Genomic DNA, 21,683 nt, shown 5'->3' with positions numbered 1-21,683 from the left:
ATTGGAACTGTAATATTTCAGCTTCTCTTCCTGAATTTAACTTTCACTAATAATTAAATAGCATTTCTAAGAGTATATACATTTTAAAGTGACTATGATAAAACAAGAAAAGCTTGTGTCATCTTAGCACTTCTGAGTTTTACAAGCACCCTTATATTCCTACAATTTATATGCTGAATACACTGTCAAAGGTAATACCAATATAGAGTCCTCATCATTCAGTAAACTATAAATAATTTAGATCATTGCCTACAATCTTTGAACACAATAGGAGTCACTCATTTATCTGTTATGGAAGATGACTGTCTGGTTGATAAAATTTGTGCTTACATAAATTTGGAATGGACACAATAAGTAATTTAATGTGTTTTGTCATTTTTTTTTTTGTCTTCTAAGTAAATACCCCAAACCTTTGGCTGTTACAGTTAAGTGGCTGTAACCTACTTAAATTCTAGCTGTCTATTCTAGACTCCAAAAAACAGCTTTACACTATTGGTACAGAGGTCCTGCAAGGAGTTAATTCCAGTACTAAATCAGCTTTCTTATTTTTAATGCAGTCAAGTGGGATACAAAAGTCCCAGAGTGCTTTATTTGGTTTTGTGAAATAAAAATACAGAACCTTGCTCAAGAATTGAGTTCAATTGCCCAGCAGTATACAGAACCCAATGCCATTTTTTTGAGCAGCTGGCAGATGTTAGTTTGGTCTGAAAGGGGATAGAAAGTGGGAGTATCTATAACATTCTTTATTATACTATGAGAGCAGTAGTGGTGTTGGTCAAATTCAGCAGCTTACATATGAAACATGTTGGGTTTTAGTCTGATGATCCAGCTGTGAAATGGCAGCTAAATCTGTACAAAGACATTTTGAAGAGTGATGGACCTACTGACCCTGAGAGAAATGTTGAACGCGTGCAGAGGATATCAGCTGCTCTGTATCATCTGGAACAGGTAAAAACATAAATCTCCATACTGTGTTTGTTTTAAGATAACCTGAGATTTTTCCTTGCAGAGATTATTTCAGCTTCAGTGAGTGTTATCATTAAAGTGTCCACATAAAAACTGGGGTTTTGCACATGCTTGCATGCAAGTACACATGCACATACAGATGTGTATATACACAAAAATTTAATATAATCTGTTTAAGTGCCTCTATCTAGCTTCAGGGAAAACTCAGGATATATTTGCCTCTGCAAAACTTTGTGAACAGTAGCAAGAAGTATAGTATACAAATCATCTCCATTCAGAAACCTGTAATTTTAGGAAGAGATGTTTGCTTGTCCAGTTATTTTTAATATACTGAGTTCAGCCTGTCTCCTATTTCTGCATCTGAGCATGCCATAGCAACTTTTGAATCAGTTGCCTGTTCACTCAAATGATACAATTTAAATACATAAAGGCAACTGGACTCTTCCTACATAAAGTTAATCCATTTCAATTATAAGTGATACAGCACAGAAATTCATTCACATGAACAGCTGAATACGCATTGTTAAAAACAGGCAGAATAACCATTCTGGAAATGTACCAAGGAGTCGCACACATGAGGTATTCCAGCATCTGGAGTTTGCCTGAATAAACTGACAGGTACTATATAGAAGGTCCCTAGTATTTTACTTACTAATTAAAAAAAATAAATAAAGCCCCAAAGCAACTTTTTTTTCAGATTATGCAGAGCATTTGTAACATTTTCTACTTTGCTAACTAGCTAACCATTAGCTAAAAAGAAAATTTTGGACGAAAGTTGAAGTGTTTCCATTGTATGTACTAGAAGATATTTTCCCGTAGGTTGAACAACCACTGAGATCAAAAAAGGCTGTTTGGCACAAACTCCTGTCAAAACAACGCAAAAGGGCTGTTGTTGCATGTTTCAGAATGGCACCATTATACAACCTGCCAAGGTAAATGTTTTAAAGGTTTATTTTTTCAAAACTTCTTTGTTTACTTAGTTATCACTACTCATGTGTTTACCTACATGTTCGTTGATTGTTAGGTCTATGTAATTTTAAGAGTTGGTTAGTTATCAGTTAATTACTCATAGTAGCAAAATACTCATCTCATGACAAATAACCAGAGGGGGAAAGACCATAAGAATTATGCTGCTGCAAAACCTAAATGCTTCATTATTGTCAGCCATATAGTTCCTCGAGTTATGTGTGAAAATTATTAAGATGTTGCTGTTTCTGTCCATTTTTTGGCTCTGATTGGTTACTCTTTTTACTCTTTATTCTCCTGTGTTTGTATTCTTTTTTCTTTTTTTCAATTGTATGTAGCTCTTCCTCTCCTGTTGCATGAACACTTCATGCTCTGTAGCTTGTCTGGAGCAATCTTAATCTGAATGGTATATGAATTAAAATAACTATTGGGGCAGAGCAGTGCAGAATGATATTTTGGGCTTGTGTGTTGCTTCACTTCTTATTCCAGTTGAATGTAGACACCACAAAGTCCAAGACAAAATGCATCCTGTGCCTGGATCCATCTACTGCTTTAAGCAGAATATTAAAATCATGAGGCACTGGGGAAATTTCCTTTATTGCGTTCTTTCTCAAAAAATCTGCTTTCTTCAGATACAGGTTAAGCATAACTTTAATTAGGTTTGCCTCTTACTTTCTGCACTTTTTCACCTTTCATGTCTAATATTTTTACTCAAAGATTTTTGGCAAAGTAGAGTTGCACTGCATTTTTAAATGCCTTTATTAAAGTCAATTTACATGCTTGATGTAAAGGTCTATAGATAACATCTTTAGCTAAGGGTCTGTAGCTGTGCCATTAACACACTGGAGGAAGATTACATTTACAGAAGATAAATAAAAAGCCAGTAAAAAGCACACATCATTCCTTTACAAAAAATAGTAGTTCTAGACTACAGTAACTTCTCCAAGTTATCAAGCTACCACCAGGCAGTATTTAAAGAACCAGAGAAATGAAAAGGTTTAAGTACAACACAACAAATGGGCTCATATCAATCCTTTCATCTTCAAGAACTGTGCTTGTAAAAAGAAGAGGAAGTGGTATGAAGAGGTCCCATTTCAATTCAACCTTTTTGTGAGCATGTTTCTTTACACTCATAGTCTGGATTTATAAATTCTTAAAATGCTTAGAATATATATATGAGCACTAAATGATAAAATGGCTCATCCTATTTTTGCCTTAAAAAAATCCCTCTTCTATGTATTATTTTTGAGGTTTATGGAACACTTGCCAAGGGGCAAAGTGGGTTATAAATATTTTTAATTTTCCATAAAACATGGAGTAATACTCAAAATAGAAACATTAACATTGACTAATTTTCATTAAAAACTTCTCTGTGTTATAAACTTTTCTTAAACTTTTTCTTCTCAAACTTTGAGGTAGATTTTGTGGTGCAGTTTACTCCTAATTTGAATATGAATGTGAGGAAAATCTGTCCAGCTATTTCATTTTTGTCAGTTAATTATGCTGTCTGCACTTCAAAACAGGCAAGACTGAAAAAAATGTTTTTAGAATCCTAAAGTCATAGAATGGTTTGGGTTGGAATGGACCTTTAAAGAGCATCTAGTCCAACTCTGCTGCAATGAGCAAGGCCTTCTAGCTATATTGCTCAGCTGATAGGTGAAGAACAAAGCTGTAGAATTGATTATTTTACAGACACTTATTTTTTTCCAGATAAATCATAGGATTCTGATGGGAAGATAAGGCTGTCACACTATTACGCACCTACCACGATCTCTATTATCTAAATTGATGGTGTTGTTAAGACATGCCTGAACCCTAGGGAGATTACTTCAAGTGAGGCATGATTAATTCTAGAAGCTATTTAAATCTCTTTGAACCAGAGTTTAAAATGCAGCTTTCTATCTTGTCTATTTCCTTATTTTAGTTGCAGCATTGTATTGGGAGTGTTAGTTATAACTCTGATGCTAGAATCAATTAAAGGGCAGTAAGCATACATTACAGTGGTACCCTTTCATTTATGTTAGAAGAGATGAATATCTTCAGTAAATAATACGCTTGCTCTTTTGAAAATTTTCTAGATATTTAGGTGGCTTTCAATGAAATTTAATTTTAATCTCACAATTTAATATAATTTTTTGGAAAATATACTCTTATATGTTTTAGGTTTTAGGAATTCCAGTAAGATATTTCAGAAAAGGAAATGTTTATTGACATGCAAGTGTTTGTTAAATTACAGAAAAATTACTTTAACTTGTACCATAAATATTCCAAGAACTCCCTTTTATGAAAAGTGCCTGTAGATACAAAAGAAATAATTGTATTTTAAACCATTTCTATTTACAAAGAATTAAATATCAGTTAAGTTAGGAAATACTAATTCTTCATGTTCTGTGTTTAATGAATGTATATGGCTTTGAAAAAGTGTCTTATGTGATAAATGTTTTCTCTGAGATGTGTCTATTTTTGTTTGATATTTTATGGAAATTAATTTGAAAAAAGTGTCTTATTGTCTGTCATCTGTATATGCACATAGATACATGTACAACTGTACATGGCAAATTTTCATACACAGTTTACGAATACACTTTCTGACTACTTTACTGATTTTAATTTGTGCCTTTCTTCAATGAAAACCTATATGCTTTTCTTCAGACACAAAATTAGCAATTTCTTCCTGAGCACCTTTCAACGTGTTTGGCTGGAAAAAGTACATGAAAAAACTCAGTATGACAGGCTTATACTCAAGTTAACGGTAATGTAACTTGTGGAGAGCCTCTTGCTTATGTGCACACTTCTTCCTTCCCAGCCATGATTTGATATTATCATAAAAACATGAATTTGTACAATTTACAGAGGGGATTCTGATTGGTCAGTTTTTGAAATTTGATAATAAAATCATACCAGCGTCAGCAAGTGAGCCTAAAAAGTTGACTTGATAGCTATTCCATTATAAAATAATGATTCATGTGCACAGTCTATTTAAACAGTATTAAATGGTGCACATGCAGCCCGTTTTTACATCCTTTTTTTGGTGGTACAGCATAAAAGTAAATGAAAAGGCTGCATGAAATAGCCTTTCTAACCTCACGTAGTGTAGCTCAAATCAAAATTTTTCCCAAATGTAATGTACAGATGTAATGGTTTGGCCATTATTATGTGTAGCCTTATTGCCATGAGCTGTATTTTCTTTGGAAAGTTACATTAATGAATACTGTATAGTAGTAATTAATATGGCTAAGAGGTTACTAAAATTGGTAATTTTCTATAGCATGTTTTGTGTCTTTATAATGCAGCTTCTTTGAGGACATACTAATACTGCCCTGATTTGGAACTGAAAGACTAGAAGCTGAGGTTAGGCTTCCCTGTGTAGAAGAAGGCAATGATTGTTTGCATATAACATGCTGGAAATCTCTTGATAATTATTTTGTTGTTGAATGGCCAAATTCTGCTGTCTTGATGTTCTAAATCTAGTAAAATAGATCCCACTCATTTATTCTCAGTCTGTTCAAGTGTGTGTTTTTTTCGTTAAGGTTCCAGTCCTGCAGTTTCATGTATAATGTATATTATCCCTCTCGAAGCCTAAATAAAAAGTAATGTATACATATGTGTATAAAAAACCAGTAAGAATGTTTGAAAGTACCTGCAGCTTTGTCACTGAATGTCAGTTATGTTTTGCATTTTGTTTCACTGACCAATCAGAGGATCAGAATTGTACAAATGTGTATCCTTACTAACCATTAACCATCTGAGCTGTTATACTCTGTTCCGTTACCCCTCTTGATCTCACTTTCACAACCCCCCCAGGCACCGTTCTATTAACCTCTTCCTCAATGGCTATCAGAACTATTGGATAGAAACAGAGGAATATTCATTTGAGGAGAAACTAGTTCAGGATTTGGCTGTAAGTACTGACATAATTGGGCATGTTTTTCAGTGCCCACTTTAGTGTGTATTTAATGTATCTATTATAAACTATATTTCATTTTTGTGTACTGTATGCATATGCATAAACTTATAAAATATTAATCCTTATGCTTCAGAGCATAAGGTCATTTTCTGCTGTGGTCAAAAAGACATTTGTCCTGTGATGCACACTGAAGCGCATTAAGGTCATTTATGCCTTCAGACGAACTATGTGATACTCATTCTTGGGAAGAGAAATGGATTAGATGAACTGTCAGACTATTCTTGACATTATGGTAATTCCTATGTTCCTATATTTTATCTACTGGGTTTTTTTAAAGCTTGACACTATGGATCCTTTTGGCTTTTTAAATTTTTTTTTTAATGCATAATATTTAATTTAAACATTTTCAGCTTTGGTACAAATTAATTTTTTTGTTTTCTTACTGATGCATCATAAGGAGAAGTAAATATATGCCATATTCAGCAAAAATTTAGTTTACCTGTGTACTTGGTAAAAGTGACTGATAAACTTCAGGATTGTATTAATAATATTGATTCAGAAAGCCTACTGCTTTTTGTCTTCCCTCTATGTAGTTAGCTTGTCTAAAATACCTCCAAGGGGCCTATCTCCATAGCATCTAAACACCATGAAAGTTAATATACAGCTTCAGGGATCACATGCAGATGTATCAGGAGGTGCTTCAGTGTTAGCAAAACCAGTGATGCTGTGCTTTTTAAAGACCCCTTATGCCTAATATCGTAGAGCCATAGAATGGTCTGGGTTGGAAGGGACCATAAAGATCATCTAGTTCCAACCTCTGTGGCCACAGGTAGGGACATTCTTCACATGCTCTGGACAATTACATGGCCAGTCTGTGTTTGACTTTGTTGCTTCTTCCTAAAGGAAAGAATGAAGCCATTAATCAAAGCAGTGACTACAATTCTTTCAGATTTACTAGAGAAGTAAATTGCTATGTTATATTTCTAATTACCAAAAAATGTCTGAAGTTTACAACAAGGAGCAGTCCTTACATTAATTGAATCAAGGTTACTAGAAATTATATATGAAAATATTGTAACAAACACTAGTCTGAATAGGATGTATCTGATGATATTATTCAAAATTATTCCAGAAATTCTCCTGCTAAATAATTGAGCCGTGTCTTTCTTTTAATTCAGGTCCACTGGAAACGTAATTTCTGCTGAATAAGGCTTCCCTAAGATTTTCACTGTCTCATTCTCAATACCTCACAAATGACAAACTTCTAGAGTTGCTTAAAATGTGAATAAAAATCAGATACTGTAACTCTGAGTCCTACAGGCACATAATGTTGCAGGTTATGCTGTAAACTGATGAATAAGATTAATACTGGCAGTTAATGTACATTGGACAGAATAAAATTACTCAAATCCTTTCCTAAGCTTAATTACTCAATTTTTTTTCTTACTTCTGAAGCTTAACTTGTATATTCTAAATCTTGAGACAGACATCTCCAAAAAAAGATGAAGACGAAGAAGAAGAGAGTGAGAAAACCCATCCTGATCCACTTCATCAGATTATCCTCTATTTCAGTCGCAGCGCTCTCACAGAGAGAAGGTAAAAGACCTGTGTTGAAAAGCACACTGAGTAAAAGCACATAGTAATTGAATTTCTAGTAACATTACAGAAGTGATTTAAAACAACTGTAGTTCATTAATGTGCATGGTGAATACTTTTTTCTCTTTCAGTTTCATTCATTTTCATGCATTTAAATTCAGTGTAACCTTTACACTGAGATAAATATTGACTATTTTTGACATTTTAAAAGCTTGGTAAATACCCAATACAGAAATAATCGAACCTGACTTCTCACAGAAACATAAAGTCTACAGAAACTGCTGGTTCAATCAGAGTACCCTCCCCTGGTCTCTCCTGGTAATAGATGTGTGTTCTTTTAGTTGGTATTCATTATATTTTACTCAGTATGTCAGAAAAGGTTTGTTGATGGTTATAATGAATCTCATTGCCAGTTTCTGTTTTGACTTTCGACTGTTGATTAGAATATGTATTTTGTATGTGTATTCCAGAGCTTCATATACTTTTTCTGTATGACTAACATAATCTTGTCATCTGACAGTTACAATTATTCTAATTTATATTTCTGTATTATTGTTCTGTGCCTACAACAGCCAATGATTCTTACTTATCCAATATGACTAAGTATTCACCTAAATTGTTTATTCAAAAAGTTAGGACTTGGATTTGGATAAGAAAATACACTTTAATATGATTTTCAAGCATAATAACTTGTCAAGTAGATGTGTGTCTACTTTAATAAAAAATGAATTTCAATATTAGTAGGCATATGATATCTTTATATTACTACTAAAATAATTATAAGTATTTTTTTACTCTTCATAGTAAACTAGAAGATGATCCCTTATATATTGCCTATTCTGCGATGATGGCAAAAGTAAGTATATAATTTCAAGCTCTATTCCTTATTGCAGTCAGGTACTTCCCATTAATTTTAGATTCTTCTTAAAACTTTGTTTTCTGTTTCTTACATGGACTGCTTGAAACTAGTAAATTCTGTATTTTTAATGCAGCAAATGCTGTTCAGAGTTATATATATAATAATATATATATATATATAATGAGAGATTTCCTGCATTGAAACAATGCTATACAATTCCAGTAGGTGCAGTCCTACAGTGCACCTACTGTAGGACTTGGCACTTGGCACCCACTTGGCACTTTGTTCTGTACAGGATTAACTCATTAGCAGTCTCAACATGTTAGTTATCTTTATTCTTTGGGTAATTATTTTGAAGTTAATATTTGAAGTCTGTCAAAAATAAGTTAACAGTTTTTGCAACATATAGATTCCAGCTGACTCATGTGATGATAGTTTGACTGTGAAGATAAATATTATGTATATAGAGATATGGCACAAGAATGTATAGCCTGTAGTTACAGAGTGTGTATGTAGTTCAATTAATACCCTGAATTACTCACATATTAGGGAATATCAGCTTCTTAGTGTGGATAAGCACAAATATTTACAATTACAGGGGGTTTAAATCTACTTAATACCTTTAATTATTCCTTGAAAAAATTATTTGGCCACTTTTATAAAAGTAATAAGCAAGATCTTGTGATTTCTGTTTTTAACATAAAAAAGAGCTGTCAAGAAGAAGAAGAGGAAGAAGAAGAAAAAGAAAAGACATTTGAGGTGAGAGTTTAAATAACATTTCTTTCTTATCTTCTAATGTGCAAGTATTTAAAATATGTCCACTAGAATAAATGCAAGAATAACATAACACAGTGCATGTTGAGCTGGTTTGCTAGGTTATTCATGAAAAACAAAGATGATTTGTTCTGAAGTTTTGGAGTCAAACAACCCATGGATTATGAAGGCAGATGGTCTTCAACAACTTCAGATTTCTCATCTTCCTATCTTTTGGAGTCAGTTCCAGTCCGTATTCTCTAATTTTTGTTCCCAAACTCAGGAGAAAGAAATGGAAAAACAGAGAACACTCTATCAGCAAGCTCGCTTACATGATCGTGGAGCTGCTGAGATGGTCCTTCAGATGATTAGTGCAAGCAAAGGTAATGTTCTGAGATGTATTTAATGTATAAATGGTGTACACGTCATAGGTTTTAATAATGTTATGCATATATATAGTGTATTATCATTATACCTATAATTTATAAATCATATACAACTTCTATAGGACAGATGATGAGGCAAAATAAATGTCGGTTACAACTGTACCAGGTAAAATTTCCAGACTGCATTTCTGATTGAATAGTTCATAATTGCAAGTTTTAATGACTGTATTCTTGTTTTGACAGGTCATACAGGGCCCATGGTTGTTGAAACACTAAAACTTGGTATCGCTATTCTAAATGGTGGAAACACCATAGTTCAACAGGTAATGTTTTTCTAATTACTGTGAGTCTTGCTTGCATAAAAGGCAAGTAATTTTAAGAATTTTAGTGTCCTGCTGTTTATTTTAATGCACTTAATTTTAAGTCAAACAGTGAAGAAATATCAGTGTATTTTTGGTGCGATAACAATTATGTTATTGCTCGTCAGTGATTTGCACTTCAAGGAATTAATTCAGAAAATTGATAATTCATATAATTTTAATATTATTAATGATAATGTTACTTATTTTTCTTATTGTTAATTTAGTTGATAAATATTAATTAGTAATTATATGTTAATGATTATTTTGTATTTAATATTAATATTATATATTTCACCCCCCAAATACATAACCTGCAGAAAATGCTGGACTACCTGAAGGAGAAAAGGGATGCTGGATTTTTTCAAAGTCTTTCTGGCTTGATGCAGTCCTGCAGGTAAAAGCATAAATTGTATTATTACAGATTCAGTTTTATTAATTTTGGTGGCTTATTACTCAGTGCAAGTGGATGGGTTAGATTTAAATTACAGGAGTCACAGTTTGTAGAACTCTTGTAGGAAAGTTTTGTGTATCACAGGCATAGTCTGTTCATCTTTTAGAGTACTCTTCCAAAGGAGAAAATAAAGCAAAAGACTGTGCATGCCTTTGAAGGCTTAGTTTGGAGAGGCAGAAAAGTAAAATGTAATGGCTCCTTTACTGGTCCTATATCCCTCAAGCTTTTAGGATGCAGAAAAGCTATCACTGAGGAAGAGACAGGCCAGTGGAGCTTTGATAAACTTTCAGTTTCTGCACATTTCTTATGAGCTGCATTAATCTTTGTCTCTTCATCTCAATCCTCTGCATATGTATCAGGTTTGTTAGAGATGGCATGTGGCCAGTGAGACTGCAGTAGTCCATTCCCTTGATAAACCAGAAATTCAAATTAGTTAAGGTAAAAGACTCCCACACAGAAGGAGAAAAACTGTTGGTGTTTCTGATTACTCTTATAGTAGACAATCTCCTTTTCTCAGCCTTTTAAAGCACCAGAAGTACTGGGAATTAGAAGTGGAGCAGCTGTATGAAGACAGGATAAAATGTGGAAGGAATGGTGACCTGCACTACATCTGTCTTGTAATTTTTCCATTTATGTAAAACACTTTAGTAGGGACTCGCTCAAACAGGCCCTGCCGTTATGTTACTACCAGTTGTGTATGTCTATCACTCAAGACTTAATTAAAAACAGTTTTGATAAAATGACTTGAACAGTGATAATGAAAATGATGCTTTAAAAAAATGTTTTTGTTTTTAATGATACCACTACCCAGAATATGTGACTGCATCACTATATAACTGAACTAAAAATTTGATAATCATAGAATTCTATTTTGACTGGGTAGAAAGTAGTCTGCTATTTCACATGCTGAGCTATGCCAAGTTAGCAAAATAAAATTCAGATATCAGTTTCTTTTGACTTTTGAAGAGAAGGAATCTCTGATTACATTTCTGTCTTCTGATTAAGGAATCAGAAACACCACACACCTTCCAAATAACATAATAATGCCTGTATGCAGTAGCAATAGAAGTAATAGTGACAACTTAGAGGAAAACAGTGTGAGTGAGAAATACGGTAGTAATGTCCTTTTGGAGGCAGGTTTAAGTCATCATAAACAGTAATTTTCAGGTTCCTTTTCCACTCCTCATTTATACATGAAACCATGAATGACATTACTGGGAGTGAAGTTAGGTAAGTGGTGAGACTTGACCTGAAACTTATTTCTTTTCAGAAATGTACACTGGACCCTTAGTTTCATCCAAAGTTTCATCTTTTATTTAATATGAGTGTTTAATAAAATATAAAGCAACGCATGTCATAGTGGGTCAAGAGTAGTCGTTGAAGGCCTCCAGAGATTTCGTAGAAGGAAATAATTTTCCACTGTGTACTATAGTGCTTTTTCCTGTCTGTGCTGTTTGTTTGTTTGTTTTTTTTTTCAAATATAAGTGTTCTTGACTTGAATGCGTTTGAGAGACAGAATAAAGCGGAAGGCCTGGGAATGGTTACTGAAGAAGGAACTCGTAAGTAGAATGAAATTGATTCCAGTAGTGCTTCAAACATTATTTTGGCTCCCTTTTTTAACTAGAACTGTTACTTACTGCGGGTCGAGGTTTCTGTTGTTAAACTTGCTGTGAGTAAATCTAGGCTTTGACTTCTGAATATGCTTTATTTTTACAATATCTTTAGCAATAATTTTTAAGAAAAATACTGTAATTTCCAATATTCTTATCTTGTATTCTTGTTATTTTTCTTTGATCCACAGTCATCGTTCGTGAGCGTGGTATGTTTGGGTTTACGGTTTTTGATACTCTTGTTGCAAAAGTGTGTTGCAAATACAGAGAGAAATCTCTCATTGCATCTTCTCAGATATCTTTAGGTTTAGCTTTGTGGTCTGCAGCAGGTTGTGTGTTCAGCTTGGATAAAGAGTTTGATGCTTATTAAAAAAGTGTCACCCATATTTAAGGCATGATTTTAGTTATGACTAACAATTTACTTATTAGATATGTATCTTGTTGCTTTTTTTTTTTAATTAGTGTTGGTTTTTTAACCATGGATGCATTGAAGTGCAAAATACTTTTGCTCTGCTTTTTCTGTTTCAGTTTTTCTTTTCATTATTATCAGTCTGTTTCTTTTAAATTGCTTTAACGCTTTCAAAATACTGGGTTTTTATTAAAATTCCAGTTTTAAAGGTTACCATAAGACTATGTGTTCTGCATAATTAATCATAACAATTGTCACATAATCTTTCTATTTATATATTTTAAAGGTGAAAAGGTCTTGCAGCATGATGAATTTACTCGAGATCTATTTAGATTTTTGCAGCTGCTCTGTGAAGGGCATAACAATGGTAAGTGAACTGAATTTTGGGGAAAATGTGTGGTGAGTCTGTTCTGAAACAGAGTTGAATAGAACCAATTCTAATGGTTTTTTTCCCTCTCATTTAGTTTTCTCAGGGGAAACTGGCATGACAAAAATTTGAATTGCAGAGTTCAATTGGATTTTTAAGTCCTAATTTATGGTATATTACTATTAAAGCCTATTCCAAGTCATGTGGGTAACATTTCATCAATTTTATTTAGATTGTGATCCACTGTAGTTCAATTCCACCCATAAGGATCTGTACCCAACAAAATACTTAAAAAGAATGCATTCTTCATGAAAATAGGAAAATAACCTTGTATTATTTTTCTCCTCTATACCAACCAAGCACAAATCACTTCTTATTTCAGATTTTCAAAATTACTTGCGTACTCAGATGGGCAACACCACAACAGTGAATATTATCATTAGTACAGTTGACTACCTCTTGCGTCTTCAGGTGAGACAAAAACAGAGGAAAATGGATTATAAAATATTTGCCTTTCCTTCACTTTTATAAATTCACATTTTACTGGAATAAAATGTGAAAATTCTTTCTAAAGGGATATCTAAAATAAAGAATTCTGATTTATTTCATATTTTCTTCCTTTGAAAATAGTGGCCTTTCAGAATTCTGTGTGAAAACAGAAGTTTGTTGACCAATTTCATTGTTCACTTCTGAAAGGAGTGCAAAATATTATTGTAATGAGAAATAGATTGACACAGATACGTTAAATTTCATCTGAATTGCTGATTCAGCTTTTGGCAATACAAATGCAGGCAGTAAATACTGCATATTGAATTCAAAACTAGAAAATATAATGTTGGTTTTTTCTTAGGAATCCATCAGTGACTTCTATTGGTACTATTCAGGAAAGGATGTCATTGATGAACCAGGACAACGTAATTTTTCTAAAGCTTTGGCTGTCACCAAACAAATATTCAATTCCCTTACAGAATATATCCAGGTAAACAGAATGTTTTGCTCAAGGTACTAATAGAGAAGTTCTATGATTACATTGCATGATCGTGTTCTGTCATAAATTTGTAAATACTTTGGCTTTATTTTTTTAGATTGTGATAAAGTTACATGGCATCACTGGACCAGTGCAAAGTGAAAACTAAAACATATGAATGGCTACATATTTTACATGATACAATCTGGTATCTATGCACTAGATACCAAGGAGATCTTGGAAAACTTTCTCATGTAGCTCCATGGAAGTCTGAAATGTCTTTTTTTATTTTTTTGGTGGAGGAGAGGGGAGAGGACAAATCATAGGAAAACAAATGGTTTTATTTGTTTTGTTTTATTTTACATAAATAAAAAATGTGGCTTTCTTAATTTTTTTAGGGCCCTTGCATAGGTAATCAACAGAGTCTGGCTCATAGTAGGCTGTGGGACGCAGTTGTTGGCTTTCTTCATGTCTTTGCCAATATGCAAATGAAACTTTCACAGGTATTTTCAATATTTAAGTAATTCTTCTTTACATATGTTTATAACTTAGTCAAGTTGCAAAGCAGTTAAAGTGCTGATACTCTTTGGTTGTGAAAGGGCCTGTTGCAATATGCAGGTCCAAGACTGAATCTCAGGACTAACATCTTCATATCACTCCTTTTAGCATTAATTGTCATTGTGCACTTACCTTTACTAATATCAAACTTGATGCTTACAGCTCAATTATACCTTTCTGATAATGAACATGGCAGTTTGGTCTTTTCCTCCCTGTTGCCAAAACTTGATGATCTGCAAGAGCAGAAACACCACTGAAAGCATAGTTCCCATGCTAAAGCTAAGTAGGACAAGAGAAAAGCTGAGAAAGATTCAACTTGTCCAGTTAATTAATCACAGACACTGAGCAGGAGGGCATAGGCAGTGTTCATTTCACTGTACAGAGCACTGTGGAGTCCCACCTCACTCCATAGTGTCAGGATTCTGTGTTCTTTTGTGACTTCTGCTCAATGTATGCATACACTCAAGCTCTAGGTGCTGAACGCAAACGTGCAGAGAGCAATTTCCTCACTCTTATTCAGTGTCTCTGCTATCCTCTGACATGAGATTTCTTCCCACCCTATAGAAGTATATCAGAATTTTGAGAATACGCAACAGTATTTAGGTCCTTAATGTTAATCACAAATCCATGTTAGACTTCTTATGTTCTGTATTTAAACTAAGCAGTTCTAGTTTTCTTTGAGTGGTAATGCATTATGGTAATGGCATTTTGCCATTAAATACTCCCAGTGAAGTAAAAAAGGATAGATTTTTTTCTTAGATACTTCCAGATCTGTGTAGCAAGCAATTTTTTTAGTTTCTCATGTCCCTTATCTGCACTTTGGTACTCCTTAATGCTTAATCAAAGCTTATCTTTATGGTATTAATACCTCTGCTGTAGTAAGTTACATATTGTATTAGACTTCTGATAGTGATCATAATAAAATGACAATGAAATGTTGCTGAATAAAGGGAACTATGTTTAGCTGACCATCTTTAATACTGTTTTTCTCTAAATTTATTTAGTTTTCCAGATAAATATGAAGAAAAAACAACCTTATTCTCCATTTTTTTTACAGGACTCTGCTCAGATTGAATTGCTTAAGGAACTGCTAGATCTGCTAAAGGATATGGTAGTGATGCTCTTGTCACTGCTTGAAGGTTGGACCTGTTTTTCTTTATGGTCAAATATAATTATCTCACCTTCATAATATACAGTACAATTATTATGTTAATCTTTCTAAACTGCTCTTTAATTGCCTTTATGTAATGTCAGGGGGAAAAAACATACTTCATATTTCTTTAAGAATTATTCTGGAATATACATAGTCATGAAATAGAGGGCTGCTACAGAAAAGCATGTTGAAAGAAAACATATTAAGATTTAAGAACATTTTTGTTTTGTTTTCAGCAGGAATATGAAATGTCTTTATTTAAAATGTAGCCACCAAATAACTTCCTGTTTTAACACACTACCTAGGTAACGTTGTAAATGGAACTATTGGAAAACAAATGGTAGACACGCTTGTAGAATCATCTAGCAATGTAGAAATGATTTTGAAGTTCTTCGACATGTTCCTGAAGTTAAAAGATCTGACTAACTCAGATGCTTTCAAAGAGTACGACCCAGATGGTAAAGGAATAATTTCAAAGAAGGAATTTCAGAAATCCATGGAGGCTCAAAAACAATACATACAGTCAGAGATTGAATTTCTGCTGTCCTGTACAGAAGCTGATGAAAATGATATGTTTAACTATGTTGACTTTGTGGAAAGATTTCATGAACCAGCCAAAGACATTGGATTTAATGTAGCAGTATTGCTAACAAACCTTTCAGAGCACATGCCTAATGATTCACGCCTTCAGAGCTTACTTGAACCTGCAGAAAGTGTTCTTAATTACTTTGAACCATATCTTGGCCGTATTGAAATAATGGGTGGGGCCAAGAAAATAGAAAGAGTTTACTTTGAAATCAGTGAATCCAGTAGAATGCAATGGGAGAAGCCACAGGTAAAGGAATCCAAAAGACAGTTCATATTTGATGTTGTAAATGAAGGTGGAGAGCAAGAAAAAATGGAACTCTTTGTAAATTTCTGTGAAGACACAATCTTTGAAATGCAGTTAGCATCTCAGATCTCTGAAACAGATTCAGCTGAGAGGCCCGAGGAAGAGGAAGAGGCAGAGCCTGCTTATGTAGTGGACATTGGAGATGATGAGGAAGAAGAAAAGTCCCTGGAACCCGCTTCAGCTTTTGCAGTTGCCTGTGTTGTAGTGAAGAAGAATGTTACCAACTTTTTTAAGATGGTCACTGTGAAGAACCTAAGGAAACAATACAGGAAAGTTAAAAAGATGACAGTAAAAGAGATGGTGAAAGTGTTTTTCTCCTTTTTCTGGATCCTATTTGTAGGGACGTTTCAACTATTCTTTTCTGTAGTGTGGGGAATATTCCAGATTCTTTGGAGCACTGTATTTGGGGGTGGCCTGGTTGAAGGAGCCAAAAACATAAAAGTTACTAAAATATTAGGGGATATGCCTGATCCAACACAGTTTGGAATCCATGATGATGTTATGGAAGCAGAAAAAGCTGAAGGTGCTGAGCATAGCATCAGAGCTGAACTTGTGCAGTTTGTGAAGGGTGAAAAGGGAGAAACTGACATAATTGCAGATATTTTTGGCATTCCTACAAAGAAAGAAGCTGGATCAAAACACGGTCATGAGGCTGGACTTGGCGATATTGCAGAAATCCTTGGTACTGAGATCCAGACATCCTTGGAAAACACAGTTCATAAGAAAAAAGGATTACAGGTAAATTAAAGAGATTTAATAATAATAATAACAACAACATAATTATTTGCCATTTAACTGATCACTAAATGTTATCAGTGAGAACATACTTTACAATCTGTACTCATTTAAAAACCAACAGGAAAGTTTACGTCGCAGAAAAATTCAGCCCAGTGTTTAGATTTCAATGCAGTAAATTGTTGTTACCGTCCATTTGGACTTTATTCAAGACAAAAACTGCTGGCAAATTTCTAGGCACAGTTTCTGATTTAACTGGTTTATGGTCTTGTTTATTCCACATACCCCATTTTTTCACAGTATATTTCAATTACTTTTAGAACTTATTTTCTCCATAATATGCCTTACCATTATCATTTTTCTTCTACATACTTTACTGATCACATGCAATACAGTATACTTTGTTCCTATTATTTGAAATAAATTTGTCTGAATTTATTGTTAGTTTAATGTTTATCATAGAATTATTCTTTACTTTTATTCTGTTTTATAAAAAATATATTTGGTTCCACTCAGCTGCGCTAAATAGAATATTTTTCTGTTTAAAAATGGATTGAACTAAATGTGAAAACCAAAATTCATTTTTCATATTTGGAAAGCATTATGTTTCCCTTTACAGTTCAGATCTGTTTCTACTTGTTATTCAAATATATCTTTCCTCTCATCATTAATCTACCTCTTTATGCTATACTCTCCAGATATTTCAAGATAAATCTGAACTGTACAACTTCTTAGTTCATTATCTTCTCTTAATTCATATGTTTTTCTCCAATATTTGGTCATCATCATCCATCATCATCATGGCTAGGCTTTGCGAACGAAGATTTAGGAAGGCTCTATCCGCATTTGTTACTCTTCAGCCTGGAAAAGAGAAAATTGAGAGACCATATGGTAGAGGTCTATGGATAGGGATTTATGCATTCATCTATCACCCTACCCCTTAAAAGAACCAGGCATCATCAAATTATCTCCGAATTACCCTCCACCAGCTTGAGATCTTAGAGGACACTCATTGTGAAAGAGTTACAAATGCATCGTTTACTAGATGAGGTTCCACAGATACCCGTGAGATACCCAAGGCAAGATCAATTTAGTAAATTCTTTCATGAATCTTCTTCCTAAGTGTCTGCAAGAGATAGGCATCCAGATGAGTAGTGGGGCAAATACAGATAACTGTATTTAGGTATTAACAAGAAAAGTAGGACCAATAGACAATTGCTGTCTAAGCACTTCAGGAGAATATAGAAGAGGATTAAGAGTTAAGACAGGTTTTTGCAAGAGGGAATGGAAACAAATTTAGGCACTTGAGATTCCTTTGTGACTCTAGGACTTCAGGGCCTGCATCTCTTTGATTTCCACTGAAGCTTCCACTTTCAAACTGCATTTGAAATTAGTTACTTTGATCTTGTAATACGAAGCCTGAAGGTGTTTGACATCCAGGCCCCAGCTTCTTTGCTGCAGTTAGCCATCTGTAAAATTGTATATTGGTTTTTCCTTATCTCAAGGGAATGTTGTAAGCACGTACTTAGGAGGGTTGTGAGGTGTGCTGGTAAAGGTTTAATGAACCATCAGCCCAGCTAAGATAAACAGCTTGGAGAAAACATTGTGTAAGTAGAAGTTGTTTAAGTATTTGTCTGTTTTCAATTGCATCACTTGATCATGACCGAGTAATTGGGTGTTATAATATCTAATAATTACATAGATTTTTTTTTTCAGATTTTTGATGATAACATTAATATATTATTTTTTGTTTCATATTTGGAAAGAGGCAGATACCTTCATCCTCAGTTGGTTACATGATCTGTCTGATCACATATATAATTAAGTTGTTCAGTCAGCTGGACTAGTTAGAGCATTGATAATACTATACTGAAAAAGGCTATCAGAATAATTTCTGTCATTTTTCACTGTTAAAATACAGCCTGAGCTGCCTATTTTTTAAGAATCTAACTCCTTAAAAGTGCTAAGTGGTATAAAAAATATTACTAATTATTATATTTGTTTCTTAGAAGACAGTAACAAAAGTTACCAGAATTTTATTTGAATGGATTGATTTTGACAGTTAAAATACTTTTCGCAGATATCTGAAATTGCAAAAGAAGCTGGAACACAAAGAAAAGCAGAAGCTGAGAAGGCTGAGTAAGTCAGTTTTACAAAATTCCTGTTTAATTCCTTGCTACTTCCTATTGCTAGATAATTTGGCCAGAAAGAATGCAAGCAATGCTCAGTATTCAAAGCACTTTATGCACACTTTGTCTCATCAGTATTTTGAAAATATACTAAGAGGTATACACTAAATATTTTTGAAAATATACTAAAAGGTAGCAGACCATCTCAGTGGGCAACAAAATGGTAATCTGATTTTGTGACCCTTGACAATTCTGCATATATAAATCTGTGGTCACTATCTTTTTAAAAATTCCCATAACTACCTTTAAAAATGAGTACCAGTCTTGAAAAGAACTCTGCAACTTGTCAGTACTGCTATTTACACTTCTCCTACTACCTACTATAATTTTCATGCAACAATATCAGATCATTAAAACACAAGATGTAACTAACCCAACCATTCTTATTTATTGCTCTTTTATCTGTTCTTGACTTGTGAACTTGATAGCAAATGCATTCCTTTGTACAGTCATCCTATATGTGACTGCCTTATTAAAATTTTTTCAAAATGCTTACCTTGCTCTAGCAGCATCCTACTTTTAAGGGGCATGCTGTCTGCCTGAACATGCAGCCACATTGTAGGCTTGCAGACCGATGGATGCCCTTAAAATATTTGTAGATACACGCAAAATATCTCCTAGAGATTCTTACACATTCAAAAGCTATACATAATTTTCTTCTTTTTTTTTTTCTCTTCCATTTTGCTTCATGTTTAAAATATTTACTTCAGTCATTTATCTTTCTCCTCCTATCTGCCGAAGTGAATTTTTTTAAGTGTGCCATTAGGGTCAATAACGAGGTAGGGGTCAGTCTCTTCTAGGCAACCAGTGACAGAAGGGGAAATGGCCTCAAGCTGTGCCAGGGGAGGTTCAGGTTGAACATCAAAAAGAATTTCTTCACAGAAAGAGTGATTAAACATCAGAATGGGCTGCCCAGGGAGGTGGTGGAGTCACCATCCCTGGAGGTGTTTAAAAGACTGGATGTGGCACTTAGTGCCACGGTCCAGTCGACGTGGTGGTGTTGGGTCGTAGATTGGACGTGATGGTCTCAGAAGTCTTTTCTAACCTAATTCGTTCTGTGATTTTTTCTCCCAGTATCAAAACTAACTTTCAAAGCCAGACTTTCTAAACTCAAATTCCTTCTAAATGAAAGCATTTACAATACAGAAGTTTTGCTAGGCATTTTTGTTTAGATAACCTTTCTTCTAGCATGGAAGATGGTGAGAAACAAGATAAAGCAAAGGAAGTACAATCTGAGCAGGTTGAAGAGGGAAAAATGAAGAAAAAGAAGCGAAGGCATGGACAAAAAATTGAGAAACCTGAGGCTGTTATGGCTAACTTCTTCAAAGCTTTGGAAATCTATCAAACAAAAATGCTTGTAAGTCTGTCTTAAGTTCTTTAGTCACTGAATTTTTATTTATGCATATGGAACCCTTGTTTGATATCGAAGGGAGAAATGTCATCATAAAAGGAACATTGGCGAGGGTTTTCAGATGACTGGCTCTATTCGGTCTCTTGTGATTTTTGTAATACTTCATAGAGTTATCTAAAGTGTTTCTGTGTTTAATTTCTCCTATCTTGGTCTAACAGGACAGATTAGCCTTTTGAGCTCCTTGTTAGGAGCTCCCTTTTTTCCATAATCTAATTTCTAGAATCTGTAATTCTATTAGCTATAAGATTTATCTTTGTTCTTAAAACCATCAAATGTTGAATTCTCTGAAACCTTGTCAATTAGTTTATTCCAGTTATCTAGCATTTCTTTCTGGACTTCTTTCTAGAAAGTTTTCATTAATATTCAATTTCAGTCTTCTTTGACTTACAATTTTAAGGCCATTACTTTTAATTCCATTCAGCATGAAATGGGAGAACAGGCTGCCAAGAAATGCCCTTACTCGTTATAACTGGTGTATGAAGGCAACACAATTATATATTTAATTTCTTAGAAACCTTGCTACCTACTTTTCTTATCTTGATGTTACCTACAGGCCACCATTAATTCTTTTTTTTTTGTTTGTTTTACTTTCAGCACTACTTGGCAAGAAATTTTTATAACTTAAGATTTCTTGCTCTATTTGTTGCATTTGCCATCAATTTTATTCTTCTATTTTACAAGGTAAGGCTATGCATTGTTCTTTAAATATTTTTTGTTAGTTCCAAAGGAATATTTGATGATGGTTTCAAGGTTTGTTTAATAAAGCCATTATTACAAGCCTTTAAACATGAACTAAAGCATTTAGATATGAAGTAGTTAAAAAAAATCTGAAAGTTTGTAACTATACAGGGTTTATTTTATTCAGGAGGAATGAAAAGAGATTTATTTAATTTCTCCTTTATGTGTTTCTAGGCATGTGTTTATAGGCACTTTTTCATTTAGTCACCTAAGTGTTATTGTTTGGATTGTTAATCTTCTTGTGGGAAATTTGAAATTGCCTAAAATAATTCAAATGTCAAAACTGTTGAATTTTTTTATTTCATTTGTTCTAAAGAGAGACTTCAGTTGATCTGATTATTCTCATTGATTTCTTTTTTTCTTTTTCATAGTAGGCTACAGTTCTTTTTTTACATCACTGATGAAGAA

At 33.8% G+C, this 21,683-nt stretch overlaps 1 protein-coding gene across 1 annotated transcript in view; it reads left to right on the top strand.

The window, feature by feature from the left end:
- RYR3 (ryanodine receptor 3) overlaps positions 1 to 21,683 on the top strand; it is a 214,935-nt gene that overhangs the window by 175,244 nt on the left and 18,008 nt on the right. Inside the window, exons 74-93 of the mRNA XM_027717007.2 lie at positions 817 to 948; positions 1,786 to 1,898; positions 5,737 to 5,833; positions 7,326 to 7,435; positions 8,240 to 8,291; positions 9,003 to 9,053; positions 9,331 to 9,430; positions 9,677 to 9,756; positions 10,113 to 10,189; positions 11,732 to 11,805; positions 12,048 to 12,065; positions 12,552 to 12,632; positions 13,015 to 13,103; positions 13,483 to 13,611; positions 13,998 to 14,102; positions 15,215 to 15,296; positions 15,616 to 16,940; positions 19,018 to 19,076; positions 20,315 to 20,483; positions 21,132 to 21,218. Of these exons, the coding sequence (XP_027572808.1) occupies positions 817 to 948; positions 1,786 to 1,898; positions 5,737 to 5,833; positions 7,326 to 7,435; positions 8,240 to 8,291; positions 9,003 to 9,053; positions 9,331 to 9,430; positions 9,677 to 9,756; positions 10,113 to 10,189; positions 11,732 to 11,805; positions 12,048 to 12,065; positions 12,552 to 12,632; positions 13,015 to 13,103; positions 13,483 to 13,611; positions 13,998 to 14,102; positions 15,215 to 15,296; positions 15,616 to 16,940; positions 19,018 to 19,076; positions 20,315 to 20,483; positions 21,132 to 21,218 (3,030 nt within the window). The remainder of the gene's footprint in view (positions 1 to 816; positions 949 to 1,785; positions 1,899 to 5,736; positions 5,834 to 7,325; positions 7,436 to 8,239; positions 8,292 to 9,002; positions 9,054 to 9,330; positions 9,431 to 9,676; positions 9,757 to 10,112; positions 10,190 to 11,731; positions 11,806 to 12,047; positions 12,066 to 12,551; positions 12,633 to 13,014; positions 13,104 to 13,482; positions 13,612 to 13,997; positions 14,103 to 15,214; positions 15,297 to 15,615; positions 16,941 to 19,017; positions 19,077 to 20,314; positions 20,484 to 21,131; positions 21,219 to 21,683) is intronic.

The sequence above is a fragment of the Pipra filicauda genome, unplaced genomic scaffold, assembly GCF_003945595.2.
Source record: "Pipra filicauda isolate LSUMZ 115617 unplaced genomic scaffold, ASM394559v2 scaffold145_size1923396_pilon, whole genome shotgun sequence".
NCBI lineage: Eukaryota > Metazoa > Chordata > Aves > Passeriformes > Pipridae > Pipra > Pipra filicauda.
The sequence above is the reverse complement of the archived record's forward strand: the minus strand, read 5'-3'. Positions and strand labels throughout refer to the sequence as shown.